The sequence below is a fragment of the Lissotriton helveticus genome, chromosome 10 (genome assembly GCF_964261635.1).
Source record: "Lissotriton helveticus chromosome 10, aLisHel1.1, whole genome shotgun sequence".
NCBI lineage: Eukaryota > Metazoa > Chordata > Amphibia > Caudata > Salamandridae > Lissotriton > Lissotriton helveticus.
The window spans coordinates 102636522-102655437 of NC_136071.1; the positions used below are offsets into that span (position 1 = coordinate 102636522).

Below are 18916 nucleotides of genomic sequence, written 5' to 3' on the forward strand. Positions count from 1 at the left end.
TCTCGTTGCCGGACCAGGAGCCTGGAAGAAGGAAGTTGCTGGCAGGCGACCAGTGAAGGAAAGTTCGATGGATCCAAGCCTGGATCAAGGAAGAAGGAAACCTGAAAGCAGAGGGGACCAAGTTCTTGAATCACTAGCCAGTGATTAAGTGGGCACCAGGATGGCACCGGGCGAAGTCACCGCAGTCAGGTGAGTGGGCGCTGCTGGGCTCTGCAGTCTCTCGGACCAGGAGGCGTTGTCGGCGACCAGGATGGAGGTGCGAGCTGTCCCACGAAGGTTCTTGCTGTCGACGTCGCTGGACCCAGGATTGGGCAACAAGTCTTGGCAAATGCAAGGCCCACGCGGTGGACCTAAAATGGCGTCTTAGCCGGACCAGGAGGGTCCAGGGTACTTCTCCGATGGAGGGAAGCAAGGGCCAGTCTGGAGCAACCAGACTAGCAGCAATGATGTCGTCGGGCGTCGTTCAGAAGGCCACAAGCCAGCGGGCTAGTAGCCAAACAACGCGGTGAGCAGCAAAAAGCAGAAGGGCCCCACGCAGATCGTGGAGATGCTGGGAGGCTGCACTTCGGTGCTGGAGCTGCTCAGGGTCGGGGCTTCTCGGACCCCAAAGCACTCACCAGGAAATTACTCGGCGGGCTTGCTGTGCAGAAGTCGTGCAGTCTTGAAGATGGCCGGTCCCTCGAGGTCTCGTCACACCCACGAATCTCAGCGTGACTGATGATGTAGGTAGAGGTCAGAGGTGCCAGGGAAGCCGGTTCTCGTCGAGCTGGGCAGTCTTGATCCGGAGGAGAGACTTGCAGCAGACCGCAGTGTTCTTAAGATGGTGCCTGCGGATGCAGGGTGACTACTCCTTAGTCACAAGGGAGAAATCTTAGGAAGAAGTCTTGAGTTCCTTTCGTGGAAAGTAGTTTCAGGATTCAAAGATGATCTGATTTGGAAGGGGGCCAGTTCCTACCTTTATCCTGTAAAAAGGGGCTGGCACGCGACTAAGTCCTGCCCTAGGGGTGGGACTAGGAGGGGGGTGGTTACACCCACTTCCTTGGCGGGCTTTTCCCCAGCACAGGGTCTGGAGTGACCCTGGAACTGGTTCCAGCCAGCCTATGCACAGTGAGCACCGGGGTGCCACGTGCAGTCACCTTCCTCTAAAGCCCTGCCTACCTACAATACACAAAACCCTGTCTGGGACGGTGCTGGCACCGCCCCTGGCAGGAAACCCTTTGTCCTTATCTCCTGCTCTGGGAGGACTCCCAGCAGCAGGAGGGCAGACTTGTGTCTCGGTGGCAGCATCCATTTTGTGGAGCTGAGGCTCTGTTTGACTTTAACCGGGGTTAGGGGTTACATACATGTCGTGTCCCTCTAGAAGGGTGGAATGCTAACCCCGTCGCCAGAATTGGCGAGGGGTTAGTATTCCAATTCGTATGACACCTTACTCGACATGTTTTGATAAAGCGATACCAGAGTTGGCATATAACCGCGAGGATTATAATGCACTTAAGAGTATATGGTATGCGATATCATGGAAACGGCTAAGGGATGGATCCCGAAAGTCGCAGACAGGCTCAGCTCATGCCAGAGCACCATCTCACACGATTCCAAGCACTCTGCCTTCAGGATTGTTAAGGCCTGCCATAGGAGTGACTGATAGGAGATCTGTGTGTCCATTTTAGGGTTAGATATAGGTATACTATATCTAAAGCAAAGGGTGAGTACACCACCTTGCCCCAGCTGTCGTGCAGCCAGTTGTGTCAGTTTAGTTAGTCAGCCCAGGGGTGGCATAATACATGCTTCAGCCCCTGGGAGACTTCTGGGTACACCTCAGCCCTGGGTACAGGGACTTGGAGAGGGCCCAGTGCCAATTCAGTACCTGAGTACAATTTGGATAGAGAGAACAGCTAGGCCGTGGGTCTGATTAGCAGGCCCACAGCCAGGGAAAGTCGTAAACCAGTGCAGCAAAAAGCAAAAATCTGGGTGATCATAGGATTGCAGACCCTACTCTCCTACATGACCCCCCCCCCCCCAACCTTGGGACAATAAACTAACCTTGACCAGGTGAGTCTTCTTGCTCTAAGTGGAAATACCTGGAGAGCCCATCAGCATTGCTGTGATCAGTACCAGGTCTATGCTCCACTGTAAAATCCATCCCCTGTAGGGAAATGGACCACCTAAGCAGTTTGGGGTTTTCACCCTTCATCTGATTTAGCCACAAGAGGGGCTTATGGTCTGTCTGAATGGTGAAGTGAGTGCCAAACAAGTAGGCCCTCAGCTTCTTCAGGGCCCAGACCACAGCAAAGGCCTCCCTCTCAATAGCTGACCAATTTTTCTCTCTGGGTGTCAACCTCCTACTAATGAAAGCAATAGGCTGATCATTACCATCAAAATTCAGTTGAGACAGAACAGCCCCCACACCCAACTCAGAAGCATCTGTTTGGACAATGAATGGCTTGGAGTAATCTGGACTCTTTAGGATAGGTGCTGTGCACATGGCCTGCTTTAGGTCATTGAATGCTTTCTGACAGCTTGCTGTCCACTGAACTTTCTTTGGCATCTTTTTGCTTGTCAGGTCATTAAGAGGGGTCACTATGGACCCATAATTTCTGACAAACTTCCTATAGTACCCAGTCAGGCCCAAGAAAGCTCGAACCTGAGTCTGGGTGATTGGAGGAGTCCAGTCCTTGATGGCCTGTATCTTACTCTCCAGTGGCTGAACCTGGCCTCCACCTACAAGGTGGCCCAGGTATACAACCTGAGTCTGCCCTATCTGGCACTTGGTGGCCTTGATAGTGAGGCCTGCCTTTTGCAGGGCCTCTAACACTTTCCTCAGGTGGACCAGGTGATCCTCCCAGGTGGAGCTAAAGACAGCAATATCGTCTAGATATGCTGCACAGAAGTCATCCAGCCCAGTGAGGACTTGATTCACCAACCTTTGGAAGGTGGCAGGTGCATTTTTCAGTCCAAAGGGCATTACCACAAATTGATAATGCCCTCCAGGGGTAGAAAATGCTGTCTTGGGTTTGGCCTCCTCAGCTAACCTGATTTGCCAATACCCAGCTGTCAAATCAAATGTACTTAAGAAGTTGGCAGAAGCCAATTTATCTATAAGTTCATCTGCTCTTGGTATTGGGTGGGCATCAGTCTTAGTGACTGCATTGAGGCCTCTGTAGTCTACGCAAAACCTCATCTCTTTCTTACCACCCTGGGTGTGAGGCTTTGGCACTAGAACTACTGGGCTAGCCCAAGGGCTATCTGAGGGCTCAATGACTCCCAGCTCCAACATTTTCTGCACTTCAGTTTTGATGCAGTCTCTAACATGATCAGGCTGTCTGTAGATTTTACTCTTGACAGGCAGGCTGTCTCCAGTGTCAACATCATGGGTACACCAATCAGTTTGGCTGGGTGTCAGAGAGAACATATGTCTGTAGGATTGCAGAACTTGCCTGCAATCCTGTTGCTGATGTTCAGTGAGGCTGCCACAAAAGACAACACCATCAACTGATCCATCATCAGGATTCTGAGTGAGCAGGTCTGGGAGAGGGTCACTCTCTTCCTCCTGTCCCTCATCTGTGGCCATGAGCAAGCTCATGTCCTTCCTGTCAACATATGCCTTGAGCCTGTTAACATGGAGCACTCTGAGAGGGCTCCTGGGAGTTCCAAGGTCCACCAAGTAGGTAACCTCTCCCTTTTGCTCAATGATGGTGTGGGGCCCAGACCATTTGTCTTTCAGAGCTGCTGGGGCCACTGGCTCCAGCACCCACACCTTCTGCCCTGGCTGGTACACAGTCAGAACAGCCTTTTGGTCATGCCAAGCTTTTTGAAGTTCCTGGCTGGCCTCAAGGTTTTTAGATGCCTTTTCCATGTACTCAGCCATCCTGGAGCGGAGACCAAGTACATAGTCCACTATGTTGGTTGCAGGCTTTTTGAGAGGTCTCTCCCATCCTTCCTTCACCAAACACAGGGGTCCTCTTACAGGATGCCCATACAGAAGCTCAAAAGGGCTGTAGCCAACCCCCTTCTGTGGGACCTCTCTGTAAGCAAACAAGAGGCAGGGGTTCAGGACATCCCATCTTCTCCTAAGAGTTTCAGGTAGTCCATGAATCATCCCTTTCAGGGTCCTGTTGAATCTCTCAACAAGCCCATTGCATTGTGGGTGGTAGGGTGTGGTGAACTTGTAGTTCACACCACACTCCTTCCACATTGCAGTCAGATATCCTGACATGAAGTTTGTACCTCTGTCAGAAACGACCTCCTTAGGGAAACCCACTCTGGAGAACACTCCAACTAGGGCTCTTGCCACTACAGGTGCTGTAGTGGTCCTAAGGGGAATAGCTTCAGGATACCTGGTGGCATGATCCACCACCACCAGTATAAACTTGTGCCCTGATGCTGTCTGGGGTTCCATTGGACCAACAATGTCAATCTCCACTCTTTCAAAGGGAACCCCCACCACAGGTAGTGGTATGAGGGGGGCCTTTGTTGTGCCACCTGACTTACCACTGGCTTGGCAAGTGACACAGGAGCGACAAAACTCCTTGGTATTCTCATTCATATGGGGCCAGTGAAAGTGTGAGACAAGCCTGTCCCAAGTCTTTGTCTGACCTAAGTGACCTGCAAGGGGAATCTCATGGGCCAAGGTGAGAAGGAAACCTCTCAGAGACAAGGGGATGACCAGCCTCCTGGTTGCACCAGGCTTGGGGTCTCTTGACTCAGAGTACAGGAGTCCATCTTCCCAGTATACCCTGTGGGCACCTGTGGCATTCCCTGCAGCCTCAGCAGCAGCCTGCTGTCTGAGGGGTTCAAGGGAAGGGCAGCTCAACTGTTCCTTCCCCAGGTCTGCTCTGGAGGGTCCCCCTGAGCCCAGAAACTCAACTTGATCAAGTTCAAGCTCTTTAGGCTCAGTTTCCCTCAGTTCTCTCAGATCAGCCTCCTCAGAGACTTGATCCTCAACCTGGGGTAAGGGGGAAGGCAAAGCCTTACCCTTACTGCTCTTCTTCTTGGAAGGTGTCTGGTCCATCATTTCAGGATCCAGCACCTGTTCAGTGGGGCATCTTCTGGCCTGTGACCTAGTCACAGCAAGCACATGTGCTGGCAAGCCTAACATCTCCATGTGAGTCCTCTGCTCCACTTCTGACCATTGTGATGACTCCAAATCATTGCCCAACAAACAATCAACTGGGAGGTCTGAACTGACTACAACTTTCTTTTGTCCCTTCACTCCACCCCAGGAGAAAGCCACAATTGCCACACTATGACTAGTAGTGACATTGCTGGCATTGGTCACCAGGAAATCAGTACCTGGCATGATCTGTCCAGGGTCCACAAAGTTAGGTGTCACCATGGTGACACTGGCACAAGTGTCCCTATAGGCCTGAGCCATTTTGCCATTTATCAAAGGTGTCTGCCTGTATTTGCCCAAAGTATTGGGACTTATTTCAGGGGGCATATCCATATCCCCTGTACAGACAAGGACAGCCTGAGTGAGTGTGCCAACTAAGTTGTCAGACCCCTCAGTACCCAAGGTTAACCCAACTAATGCCTTGGGAGGTACACTACCACTACTGACTGTACTAGGGGGTGCAGTTGCCTTAGGGGCTGTAGTGGCAGGAGTTTGTCCTCCTCTTTTGGTGCACTCACTAAACCAGTGAGATTTACTTTTGCAGTACTGGCACCACCTTTTTGACTGGCCTTCTTGAGTCTTCTTCTTCTGGGAAGCCTGACCCCCACCCTCTTTGGTTTGTTGGGGACCTGGTGAAGACTTCTGGTCATTTTGCTCATTCTTAACATTACCCTTCTGGTCTGCTTTCTTCTGACCACCCTGGTTCTGGTTCTGGTTCTGCTTGATCCTTGTCCTGACCCATTTGTCTGCCTTCTTTCCCAATTCTTGGGGAGAGGTCAGATCTGAATCAACAAGGTGCTGGTGCAACAACTGGTTCTGACAATTGTTTAAAATTTGTTCTCTCATCATTAGATTATACAATCCTGTGTAATCTGTAACCTTGCTACCCAGCAACCAGCCCTCCAAAGCCTTAGTGGCACAATCCACAAAGTCAGACCAGTCCTGAGACTGAGTTTTCTGGGTGTCTCTGAACAGCAACCTGTACTGCTCAGTGGTTAAACCAAACCCATCAACCAGTGTATTCTTCAGGACCTGGTAATTGTTAGCATCCTCTACTCTTGTAGTGAGGAGCTTATCTCTACCTTTACCATCAAAGGAGAGCCACAGTATAGCTGCCCACTGACTCTGGGGAATGCACTGCACAGTGCAGGCCCTCTCCAGAGCAGCCATCCATTTCTGGATATCATCCCCTTGCTTAAAGGGGGGCACTATTTTAGTCAGGTGTTTAGTATCTAAACCCTTCTCTCTATCTCTTGGGAGATTGCTGCCACCAGTGGGAGCTAACCCACTCACCTGCTGCTCTCTTGCCAGGGCAAGCTTCTCTTTGGCCAGGGCAATTTCTTCCCTTTCAATCCTCAGCTCAGCTTGTCTCATCCTAGCTTCATGCTCCCTTCTCTGAGGGGAAGTAAATCTCCTCTGTGGAGGATTCCTTCTCCCCTGAGAAGAGGCATTAGAGTGCAGAGATCTATTGGAGTCCCTAGAAAGAGATCTATCTCTCCTAACTCCAAGGTTAGGCCCACTTCGGGTTAGTACTGGGGGTCCCCCAGATCCTAGCCCAAGTAAGTCTAAGTTGGTCCTGGTTAGCCTTCTGACTACCTCAAGACCTTTGTCTACCTCATCCCCAGAGAGTTCCTCCTGATCCTCCTCCTCCTCAACTGCAGTAGCAGTGTTGGGGAGGTCTGGATCCCCAGAGGTTCCCTCTAAGGCTGGCATATTTCCATCTAGCTGAGAAAGCTTTCTCGCATCATAAGTCTCTAAGAGACCTATTAAAAAGGGAATGGTGGGGTTAGACCCCTGCTTCAGTTTTCTGGAGACACAGATTTGTCTCATCTCCTGGAAACTGAGAGCTGCATATCTTGAAGTGACCTGTGGAGGGTCAACACTGACCAGGGGAGTCTCAGTAGAATCTCCCTGGGTAGACATGCTTTTCTAGTGAGGTGTAAGTGGTGCACTTACCTACACTATATGTTTGCCTACTGATCCCTTGCTAGAGTTGTAGTTTAGGGTGTGCTAGGCCCTAGGAGCTACAACAGCTGGTTCAGTAGAACTCAGAGTATTCTAAGCTAAGTTATATGTACCTTTAGTACTTATGTGATCTTTCACAAGATATTCTTAGGGCATGTGTGGTAAAACAACAGCAAGCTCAAATCCCAACCGCTGCTCACCAATGTGAGAAGTTGGCCTGATGTGCAGTGTTCACTATTCTAGTGATCACTATATATCAGTCCAAACAACCCTTATTGATGATTGGTTGTAAGTCAACCTTATAGACCAGCTATCCTAGTAGCATGGATACGAGCAGTCTAAGGCTAAGACTCTAGAGGGCGTGTTAAGCCAGCTGTTTTACCATCACATTACCCCTTGAACACCCAGTGAAAGGACACCACACAAGTGTTATGAAAATAAACAATGTATTTATTAGAATCACAACAACCCTGTACTCTTTATGAGGACAGGGTGCTAAGCACACAACAAAACTCTTATGAAAATACTTAAGTTAGCACGTTATACACAAATGCCCGAGGGGCACGAAAAACCATATACTCTAAAAGTGGAATGCGAAATTACTAGCAGGTAAGTACAGTACTAATAGGCTTTGGAATCGCTAGGACTTGACTATAGAATCGTTAGATTACTTCTAGGAGACCTAGGGGACTCGGGTGCAGAGTGTGCACTCTCACGCGGGATGCGGGACAAAGTCTATGGGAGCTAGTAAAGGCAAAGTTAGTGTTCACGGGCGAACCCGACCTGGTAGGAAGAAAACGACAGTGGATCCTGACCCTAGGATAGTGAGGCTATGCTGGGACACCGAAGTGCCGAAGTTACCTAGCCCAGGGGCTGCAGCTGCATAGGTCTGAAAAGACGTCGGGAATCTCGTTGCCGGACCAGGAGCCTGGAAGAAGGAAGTTGCTGGCAGGCGACCAGTGAAGGAAAGTTCGATGGATCCAAGCCTGGATCAAGGAAGAAGGAAACCTGAAAGCAGAGGGGACCAAGTTCTTGAATCACTAGCCAGTGATTAAGTGGGCACCAGGATGGCACCGGGCGAAGTCACCGCAGTCAGGTGAGTGGGCGCTGCTGGGCTCTGCAGTCTCTCGGACCAGGAGGCGTTGTCGGCGACCAGGATGGAGGTGCGAGCTGTCCCACGAAGGTTCTTGCTGTCGACGTCGCTGGACCCAGGATTGGGCAACAAGTCTTGGCAAATGCAAGGCCCACGCGGTGGACCTAAAATGGCGTCTTAGCCGGACCAGGAGGGTCCAGGGTACTTCTCCGATGGAGGGAAGCAAGGGCCAGTCTGGAGCAACCAGACTAGCAGCAATGATGTCGTCGGGCGTCGTTCAGAAGGCCACAAGCCAGCGGGCTAGTAGCCAAACAACGCGGTGAGCAGCAAAAAGCAGAAGGGCCCCACGCAGATCGTGGAGATGCTGGGAGGCTGCACTTCGGTGCTGGAGCTGCTCAGGGTCGGGGCTTCTCGGACCCCAAAGCACTCACCAGGAAATTACTCGGCGGGCTTGCTGTGCAGAAGTCGTGCAGTCTTGAAGATGGCCGGTCCCTCGAGGTCTCGTCACACCCACGAATCTCAGCGTGACTGATGATGTAGGTAGAGGTCAGAGGTGCCAGGGAAGCCGGTTCTCGTCGAGCTGGGCAGTCTTGATCCGGAGGAGAGACTTGCAGCAGACCGCAGTGTTCTTAAGATGGTGCCTGCGGATGCAGGGTGACTACTCCTTAGTCACAAGGGAGAAATCTTAGGAAGAAGTCCTGAGTTCCTTTCGTGGAAAGTAGTTTCAGGATTCAAAGATGATCTGATTTGGAAGGGGGCCAGTTCCTACCTTTATCCTGTAAAAAGGGGCTGGCACGCGACTAAGTCCTGCCCTAGGAGTGGGACTAGGAGGGGGGTGGTTACACCCACTTCCTTGGCGGGCTTTTCCCCAGCACAGGGTCTGGAGTGACCCTGGAACTGGTTCCAGCCAGCCTATGCACAGTGAGCACCGGGGTGCCACATGCAGTCACCTTCCTCTAAAGCCCTGCCTACCTACAATACACAAAACCCTGTCTGGGACGGTGCTGGCACCGCCCCTGGCAGGAAACCCTTTGTCCTTATCTCCTGCTCTGGGAGGACTCCCAGCAGCAGGAGGGCAGACTTGTGTCTCGGTGGCAGCATCCATTTTGTGGAGCTGAGGCTCTGTTTGACTTTAACCGGGGTTAGGGGTTACATACATGTCGTGTCCCTCTAGAAGGGTGGAATGCTAACCCCGTCGCCAGAATTGGCGAGGGGTTAGTATTCCAATTCGTATGACACCTTACTCGACATGTTTTGATAAAGCGATACCAGAGTTGGCATATAACCGCGAGGATTATAATGCACTTAAGAGTATATGGTATGCGATATCATGGAAACGGCTAAGGGATGGATCCCGAAAGCCGCAGACAGGCTCAGCTCATGCCAGAGCACCATCTCACACGATTCCAAGCACTCTGCCTTCAGGATTGTTAAGGCCTGCCATAGGAGTGACTGATAGGAGATCTGTGTGTCCATTTTAGGGTTAGATATAGGTATACTATATCTAAAGCAAAGGGTGAGTACACCACCTTGCCCCAGCTGTCGTGCAGCCAGTTGTGTCAGTTTAGTTAGTCAGCCCAGGGGTGGCATAATACATGCTTCAGCCCCTGGGAGACTTCTGGGTACACCTCAGCCCTGGGTACAGGGACTTGGAGAGGGCCCAGTGCCAATTCAGTACCTGAGTACAATTTGGATAGAGAGAACAGCTAGGCCGTGGGTCTGATTAGCAGGCCCACAGCCAGGGAAAGTCGTAAACCAGTGCAGCAAAAAGCAAAAATCTGGGTGATCATAGGATTGCAGACCCTACTCTCCTACATGACCCCCCCCCCCAACTTTGGGACAATAAACTAACCTTGACCAGGTGAGTCTTCTTGCTCTAAGTGGAAATACCTGGAGAGCCCATCAGCATTGCTGTGATCAGTACCAGGTCTATGCTCCACTGTAAAATCCATCCCCTGTAGGGAAATGGACCACCTAAGCAGTTTGGGGTTTTCACCCTTCATCTGATTTAGCCACAAGAGGGGCTTATGGTCTGTCTGAATGGTGAAGTGAGTGCCAAACAAGTAGGCCCTCAGCTTCTTCAGGGCCCAGACCACAGCAAAGGCCTCCCTCTCAATAGCTGACTAATTTTTCTCTCTGGGTGTCAACCTCCTACTAATGAAAGCAACAGGCTGATCATTACCATCAAAATTCAGTTGAGACAGAACAGCCCCCACACCCAACTCAGAAGCATCTGTTTGGACAATGAATGGCTTGGAGTAATCTGGACTCTTTAGGATAGGTGCTGTGCACATGGCCTGCTTTAGGTCATTGAATGCTTTCTGACAGCTTGCTGTCCACTGAACTTTCTTTGGCATCTTTTTGCTTGTCAGGTCATTAAGAGGGGTCACTATGGACCCATAATTTCTGACAAACTTCCTATAGTACCCAGTCAGGCCCAAGAAAGCTCGAACCTGAGTCTGGGTGATTGGAGGAGTCCAGTCCTTGATGGCCTGTATCTTACTCTCCAGTGGCTGAACCTGGCCTCCACCTACAAGGTGGCCCAGGTATACAACCTGTGTCTGCCCTATCTGGCACTTGGCGGCCTTGATAGTGAGGCCTGCCTTTTGCAGGGCCTCTAACACTTTCCTCAGGTGGACCAGGTGATCCTCCCAGGTGGAGCTAAAGACAGCAATATCGTCTAGATATGCTGCACAGAAGTCATCCAGCCCAGTGAGGACTTGATTCACCAACCTTTGGAAGGTGGCAGGTGCATTTTTCAGTCCAAAGGGCATTACCACAAATTGATAATGCCCTCCAGGGGTAGAAAATGCTGTCTTGGGTTTGGCTTCCTCAGCTAACCTGATTTGCCAATACCCAGCTGTCAAATCAAATGTACTTAAGAAGTTGGCAGAAGCCAATTTATCTATAAGTTCATCTGCTCTTGGTATTGGGTGGGCATCAGTCTTAGTGACTGCATTGAGGCCTCTGTAGTCTACGCAAAACCTCATCTCTTTCTTACCACCCTGGGTGTGAGGCTTTGGCACTAGAACTACTGGGCTAGCCCAAGGGCTATCTGAGGGCTCAATGACTCCCAGCTCCAACATTTTCTGCACTTCAGTTTTGATGCAGTCTCTAACATGATCAGGCTGTCTGTAGATTTTACTCTTGACAGGCAGGCTGTCTCCAGTGTCAACATCATGGGTACACCAATCAGTTTGGCTGGGTGTCAGAGAGAACATATGTCTGTAGGATTGCAGAACTTGCCTGCAATCCTGTTGCTGATGTTCAGTGAGGCTGCCACAAAAGACAACACCATCAACTGATCCATCATCAGGATTCTGAGTGAGCAGGTCTGGGAGAGGGTCACTCTCTTCCTCCTGTCCCTCATCTGTGGCCATGAGCAAGCTCATGTCCTTCCTGTCAACATATGCCTTGAGCCTGTTAACATGGAGCACTCTGAGAGGGCTCCTGGGAGTTCCAAGGTCCACCAAGTAGGTAACCTCTCCCTTTTGCTCAATGATGGTGTGGGGCCCAGACCATTTGTCTTTCAGAGCTGCTGGGGCCACTGGCTCCAGCACCCACACCTTCTGCCCTGGCTGGTACACAGTCAGAACAGCCTTTTGGTCATGCCAAGCTTTTTGAAGTTCCTGGCTGGCCTCAAGGTTTTTAGATGCCTTTTCCATGTACTCAGCCATCCTGGAGCGGAGACCAAGTACATAGTCCACTATGTTGGTTGCAGGCTTTTTGAGAGGTCTCTCCCATCCTTCCTTCACCAAACACAGGGGTCCTCTTACAGGATGCCCATACAGAAGCTCAAAAGGGCTGTAGCCAACCCCCTTCTGTGGGACCTCTCTGTAAGCAAACAAGAGGCAGGGGATCAGGACATCCCATCTTCTCCTAAGAGTTTCAGGTAGTCCATGAATCATCCCTTTCAGGGTCCTGTTGAATCTCTCAACAAGCCCATTGCATTGTGGGTGGTAGGGTGTGGTGAACTTGTAGTTCACACCACACTCCTTCCACATTGCAGTCAGATATCCTGACATGAAGTTTGTACCTCTGTCAGAAACGACCTCCTTAGGGAAACCCACTCTGGAGAACACTCCAACTAGGGCTCTTGCCACTACAGGTGCTGTAGTGGTCCTAAGGGGAATAGCTTCAGGATACCTGGTGGCATGATCCACCACCACCAGTATAAACTTGTGCCCTGATGCTGTCTGGGGTTCCATTGGACCAACAATGTCAATCTCCACTCTTTCAAAGGGAACCCCCACCACAGGTAGTGGTATGAGGGGGGCCTTTGTTGTGCCACCTGACTTACCACTGGCTTGGCAAGTGACACAGGAGCGACAAAACTCCTTGGTATTCTCATTCATATGGGGCCAGTGAAAGTGTGAGACAAGCCTGTCCCAAGTCTTTGTCTGACCTAAGTGACCTGCAAGGGGAATCTCATGGGCCAAGGTGAGAAGGAAACCTCTCAGAGACAAGGGGATGACCAGCCTCCTGGTTGCACCAGGCTTGGGGTCTCTTGACTCAGAGTACAGGAGTCCATCTTCCCAGTATACCCTGTGGGCACCTGTGGCATTCCCTGCAGCCTCAGCAGCAGCCTGCTGTCTGAGGGGTTCAAGGGAAGGGCAGCTCAACTGTTCCTTCCCCAGGTCTGCTCTGGAGGGTCCCCCTGAGCCCAGAAACTCAACTTGATCAAGTTCAAGCTCTTTAGGCTCAGTTTCCCTCAGTTCTCTCAGATCAGCCTCCTCAGAGACTTGATCCTCAACCTGGGGTAAGGGGGAAGGCAAAGCCTTACCCTTACTGCTCTTCTTCTTGGAAGGTGTCTGGTCCATCATTTCAGGATCCAGCACCTGTTCAGTGGGGCATCTTCTGGCCTGTGACCTAGTCACAGCAAGCACATGTGCTGGCAAGCCTAACATCTCCATGTGAGTCCTCTGCTCCACTTCTGACCATTGTGATGACTCCAAATCATTGCCCAACAAACAATCAACTGGGAGGTCTGAACTGACTACAACTTTCTTTTGTCCCTTCACTCCACCCCAGGAGAAAGCCACAATTGCCACACTATGACTAGTAGTGACATTGCTGGCATTGGTCACCAGGAAATCAGTACCTGGCATGATCTGTCCAGGGTCCACAAAGTTAGGTGTCACCATGGTGACACTGGCACAAGTGTCCCTATAGGCCTGAGCCATTTTGCCATTTATCAAAGGTGTCTGCCTGTATTTGCCCAAAGTATTGGGACTTATTTCAGGGGGCATATCCATATCCCCTGTACAGACAAGGACAGCCTGAGTGAGTGTGCCAACTAAGTTGTCAGACCCCTCAGTACCCAAGGTTAACCCAACTAATGCCTTGGGAGGTACACTACCACTACTGACTGTACTAGGGGGTGCAGTTGCCTTAGGGGCTGTAGTGGCAGGAGTTTGTCCTCCTCTTTTGGTGCACTCACTAAACCAGTGAGATTTACTTTTGCAGTACTGGCACCACCTTTTTGACTGGCCTTCTTGAGTCTTCTTCTTCTGGGAAGCCTGACCCCCACCCTCTTTGGTTTGTTGGGGACCTGGTGAAGACTTCTGGTCATTTTGCTCATTCTTAACATTACCCTTCTGGTCTGCTGTCTTCTGACCACCCTGGTTCTGGTTCTGGTTCTGCTTGATCCTTGTCCTGACCCATTTGTCTGCCTTCTTTCCCAATTCTTGGGGAGAGGTCAGATCTGAATCAACAAGGTGCTGGTGCAACAACTGGTTCTGACAATTGTTTAAAATTTGTTCTCTCATCATTAGATTATACAATCCTGTGTAATCTGTAACCTTGCTACCCAGCAACCAGCCCTCCAAAGCCTTAGTGGCACAATCCACAAAGTCAGACCAGTCCTGAGACTGAGTTTTCTGGGTGTCTCTGAACAGCAACCTGTACTGCTCAGTGGTTAAACCAAACCCATCAACCAGTGTATTCTTCAGGACCTGGTAATTGTTAGCATCCTCTACTCTTGTAGTGAGGAGCTTATCTCTACCTTTACCATCAAAGGAGAGCCACAGTATAGCTGCCCACTGACTCTGGGGAATGCACTGCACAGTGCAGGCCCTCTCCAGAGCAGCCATCCATTTCTGGATATCATCCCCTTGCTTAAAGGGGGGCACTATTTTAGTCAGGTGTTTAGTATCTAAACCCTTCTCTCTATCTCTTGGGAGATTGCTGCCACCAGTGGGAGCTAACCCACTCATCTGCTGCTCTCTTGCCAGGGCAAGCTTCTCTTTGGCCAGGGCAATTTCTTCCCTTTCAATCCTCAGCTCAGCTTGTCTCATCCTAGCTTCATGCTCCCTTCTCTGAGGGGAAGTAAATCTCCTCTGTGGAGGATTCCTTCTCCCCTGAGAAGAGGCATTAGAGTGCAGAGATCTATTGGAGTCCCTAGAAAGAGATCTATCTCTCCTAACTCCAAGGTTAGGCCCACTTCGGGTTAGTACTGGGGGTCCCCCAGATCCTAGCCCAAGTAAGTCTAAGTTGGTCCTGGTTAGCCTTCTGACTACCTCAAGACCTTTGTCTACCTCATCCCCAGAGAGTTCCTCCTGATCCTCCTCCTCCTCAACTGCAGTAGCAGTGTTGGGGAGGTCTGGATCCCCAGAGGTTCCCTCTAAGGCTGGCATATTTCCATCTAGCTGAGAAAGCTTTCTCGCATCATAAGTCTCTAAGAGACCTATTAAAAAGGGAATGGTGGGGTTAGACCCCTGCTTCAGTTTTCTGGAGACACAGATTTGTCTCATCTCCTGGAAACTGAGAGCTGCATATCTTGAAGTGACCTGTGGAGGGTCAACACTGACCAGGGGAGTCTCAGTAGAATCTCCCTGGGTAGACATGCTTTTCTAGTGAGGTGTAAGTGGTGCACTTACCTACACTATATGTTTGCCTACTGATCCCTTGCTAGAGTTGTAGTTTAGGGTGTGCTAGGCCCTAGGAGCTACAACAGCTGGTTCAGTAGAACTCAGAGTATTCTAAGCTAAGTTATATGTACCTTTAGTACTTATGTGATCTTTCACAAGATATTCTTAGGGCATGTGTGGTAAAACAACAGCAAGCTCAAATCCCAACCGCTGCTCACCAATGTGAGAAGTTGGCCTGATGTGCAGTGTTCACTATTCTAGTGATCACTATATATCAGTCCAAACAACCCTTATTGATGATTGGTTGTAAGTCAACCTTATAGACCAGCTATCCTAGTAGCATGGATACGAGCAGTCTAAGGCTAAGACTCTAGAGGGCGTGTTAAGCCAGCTGTTTTACCATCACATTACCCCTTGAACACCCAGTGAAAGGACACCACACAAGTGTTATGAAAATAAACAATGTATTTATTAGAATCACAACAACCCTGTACTCTTTATGAGGACAGGGTGCTAAGCACACAACAAAACTCTTATGAAAATACTTAAGTTAGCACGTTATACACAAATGCCCGAGGGGCACGAAAAACCATATACTCTAAAAGTGGAATGCGAAATTACTAGCAGGTAAGTACAGTACTAATAGGCTTTGGAATCGCTAGGACTTGACTATAGAATCGTTAGATTACTTCTAGGAGACCTAGGGGACTCGGGTGCAGAGTGTGCACTCTCACGCGGGATGCGGGACAAAGTCTATGGGAGCTAGTAAAGGCAAAGTTAGTGTTCACGGGCGAACCCGACCTGGTAGGAAGAAAACGACAGTGGATCCTGACCCTAGGATAGTGAGGCTATGCTGGGACACCGAAGTGCCGAAGTTACCTAGCCCAGGGGCTGCAGCTGCATAGGTCTGAAAAGACGTCGGGAATCTCGTTGCCGGACCAGGAGCCTGGAAGAAGGAAGTTGCTGGCAGGCGACCAGTGAAGGAAAGTTCGATGGATCCAAGCCTGGATCAAGGAAGAAGGAAACCTGAAAGCAGAGGGGACCAAGTTCTTGAATCACTAGCCAGTGATTAAGTGGGCACCAGGATGGCACCGGGCGAAGTCACCGCAGTCAGGTGAGTGGGCGCTGCTGGGCTCTGCAGTCTCTCGGACCAGGAGGCGTTGTCGGCGACCAGGATGGAGGTGCGAGCTGTCCCACGAAGGTTCTTGCTGTCGACGTCGCTGGACCCAGGATTGGGCAACAAGTCTTGGCAAATGCAAGGCCCACGCGGTGGACCTAAAATGGCGTCTTAGCCGGACCAGGAGGGTCCAGGGTACTTCTCCGATGGAGGGAAGCAAGGGCCAGTCTGGAGCAACCAGACTAGCAGCAATGATGTCGTCGGGCGTCGTTCAGAAGGCCACAAGCCAGCGGGCTAGTAGCCAAACAACGCGGTGAGCAGCAAAAAGCAGAAGGGCCCCACGCAGATCGTGGAGATGCTGGGAGGCTGCACTTCGGTGCTGGAGCTGCTCAGGGTCGGGGCTTCTCGGACCCCAAAGCACTCACCAGGAAATTACTCGGCGGGCTTGCTGTGCAGAAGTCGTGCAGTCTTGAAGATGGCCGGTCCCTCGAGGTCTCGTCACACCCACGAATCTCAGCGTGACTGATGATGTAGGTAGAGGTCAGAGGTGCCAGGGAAGCCGGTTCTCGTCGAGCTGGGCAGTCTTGATCCGGAGGAGAGACTTGCAGCAGACCGCAGTGTTCTTAAGATGGTGCCTGCGGATGCAGGGTGACTACTCCTTAGTCACAAGGGAGAAATCTTAGGAAGAAGTCTTGAGTTCCTTTCGTGGAAAGTAGTTTCAGGATTCAAAGATGATCTGATTTGGAAGGGGGCCAGTTCCTACCTTTATCCTGTAAAAAGGGGCTGGCACGCGACTAAGTCCTGCCCTAGGGGTGGGACTAGGAGGGGGGTGGTTACACCCACTTCCTTGGCGGGCTTTTCCCCAGCACAGGGTCTGGAGTGACCCTGGAACTGGTTCCAGCCAGCCTATGCACAGTGAGCACCGGGGTGCCACGTGCAGTCACCTTCCTCTAAAGCCCTGCCTACCTACAATACACAAAACCCTGTCTGGGACGGTGCTGGCACCGCCCCTGGCAGGAAACCCTTTGTCCTTATCTCCTGCTCTGGGAGGACTCCCAGCAGCAGGAGGGCAGACTTGTGTCTCGGTGGCAGCATCCATTTTGTGGAGCTGAGGCTCTGTTTGACTTTAACCGGGGTTAGGGGTTACATACATGTCGTGTCCCTCTAGAAGGGTGGAATGCTAACCCCGTCGCCAGAATTGGCGAGGGGTTAGTATTCCAATTCGTATGACACCTTACTCGACATGTTTTGATAAAGCGATACCAGAGTTGGCATATAACCGCGAAGATTATAATGCACTTAAGAGTATATGGTATGCGATATCATGGAAACGGCTAAGGGATGGATCCCGAAAGCCGCAGACAGGCTCAGCTCATGCCAGAGCACCATCTCACACGATTCCAAGCACTCTGCCTTCAGGATTGTTAAGGCCTGCCATAGGAGTGACTGATAGGAGATCTGTGTGTCCATTTTAGGGTTAGATATAGGTATACTATATCTAAAGCAAAGGGTGAGTACACCACCTTGCCCCAGCTGTCGTGCAGCCAGTTGTGTCAGTTTAGTTAGTCAGCCCAGGGGTGGCATAATACATGCTTCAGCCCCTGGGAGACTTCTGGGTACACCTCAGCCCTGGGTACAGGGACTTGGAGAGGTCCCAGTGCCAATTCAGTACCTGAGTACAATTTGGATAGAGAGAACAGCTAGGCCGTGGGTCTGATTAGCAGGCCCACAGCCAGGGAAAGTCGTAAACCAGTGCAGCAAAAAGCAAAAATCTGGGTGATCATAGGATTGCAGACCCTACTCTCCTACACCTGTAAACAGGTGGTTCTCCAGTATTGGTGTCTTTCATAGATTCACATGCGACCCACCCATCCTCCCCTCAGAGGCTCTCTTCTCCTCATGCGCTATTATTACTAGTGCTACGAAAATCTGAGGGCTTGAGCTTCTGAGGAGAAGGTTCTAGAGGGTGCTTGAGCCTGATTGGCTGCAGTTTGGACTAACATAATGACACTGATATGTTACAAATGAGTTTTTTCTCTGATAATGCATTCCTATGGAGGAACCATTGTACAGGTTTTTCAGTGTGTATTATCTCTAGTTTATTATGTATTATGTTATTACATATATTATATTAGCATTATTGCTATCTTTATGTACCGTGGGACTCCCACTTCGACGACGGGGAATATTCAAGCATGTGAATCTATGAAAGACACCAATACTGGAGAACCACCTGTTTACAGGTAAGTAACAATTGTTCTTACAGGTAAGTAACGCATTTCTTCAAGTTGATTCATCTGTGGGTAAAACAGAGAGTAAAAATAAAACACAATCAACTATTTTAAATACTTCTTGCATTTATGACAGCTACATTACACAGATTTGAGATTTAATGCAAGTTTCATTGTATTATTATTTCCTGATTCCCAAAGTATGTACCATTACAACTGTTTGTAGTTATATAAACTCTTTTTCTATTCCATTTAGTTGGGATAACGAATCCATTCAGTTGGCGCAGAGTTGGATACCACGTGAGACAGGTATATCACAGTTAAGTTTGGCATCTGAAAAAGGCAATACAATTTTCATTTACTGTATCAATAATAAACAGCCGTGTTTTCTTTTTGTGTAGTAATATTTGCTGCCGATATGAGAATAAATTGGGACAGCTTCCGAAACTGCATGGTTGCCACTATAATGTCGAAAACCCTAATCACAACCAATCCAGGTAGACTTTTTTATGTCTGCTTTTTGCATTGCAG

The 18916-nt window shown here is 50.1% G+C and overlaps 1 protein-coding gene across 14 annotated transcripts in view; it reads left to right on the top strand.

Annotated features, from left to right (window-relative positions):
• MEIOB (meiosis specific with OB-fold) overlaps nt 1–18916 on the top strand; it is a 1496662-nt gene that overhangs the window by 861481 nt on the left and 616265 nt on the right. For all 14 annotated transcript variants that reach the window (XM_078664882.1, XM_078664879.1, XM_078664881.1 and 11 more), the window contains 2 exons: nt 18642–18694; nt 18787–18882. In XM_078664882.1, the coding sequence (XP_078521008.1) occupies nt 18642–18694; nt 18787–18882 (149 nt within the window). The remainder of the gene's footprint in view (nt 1–18641; nt 18695–18786; nt 18883–18916) is intronic.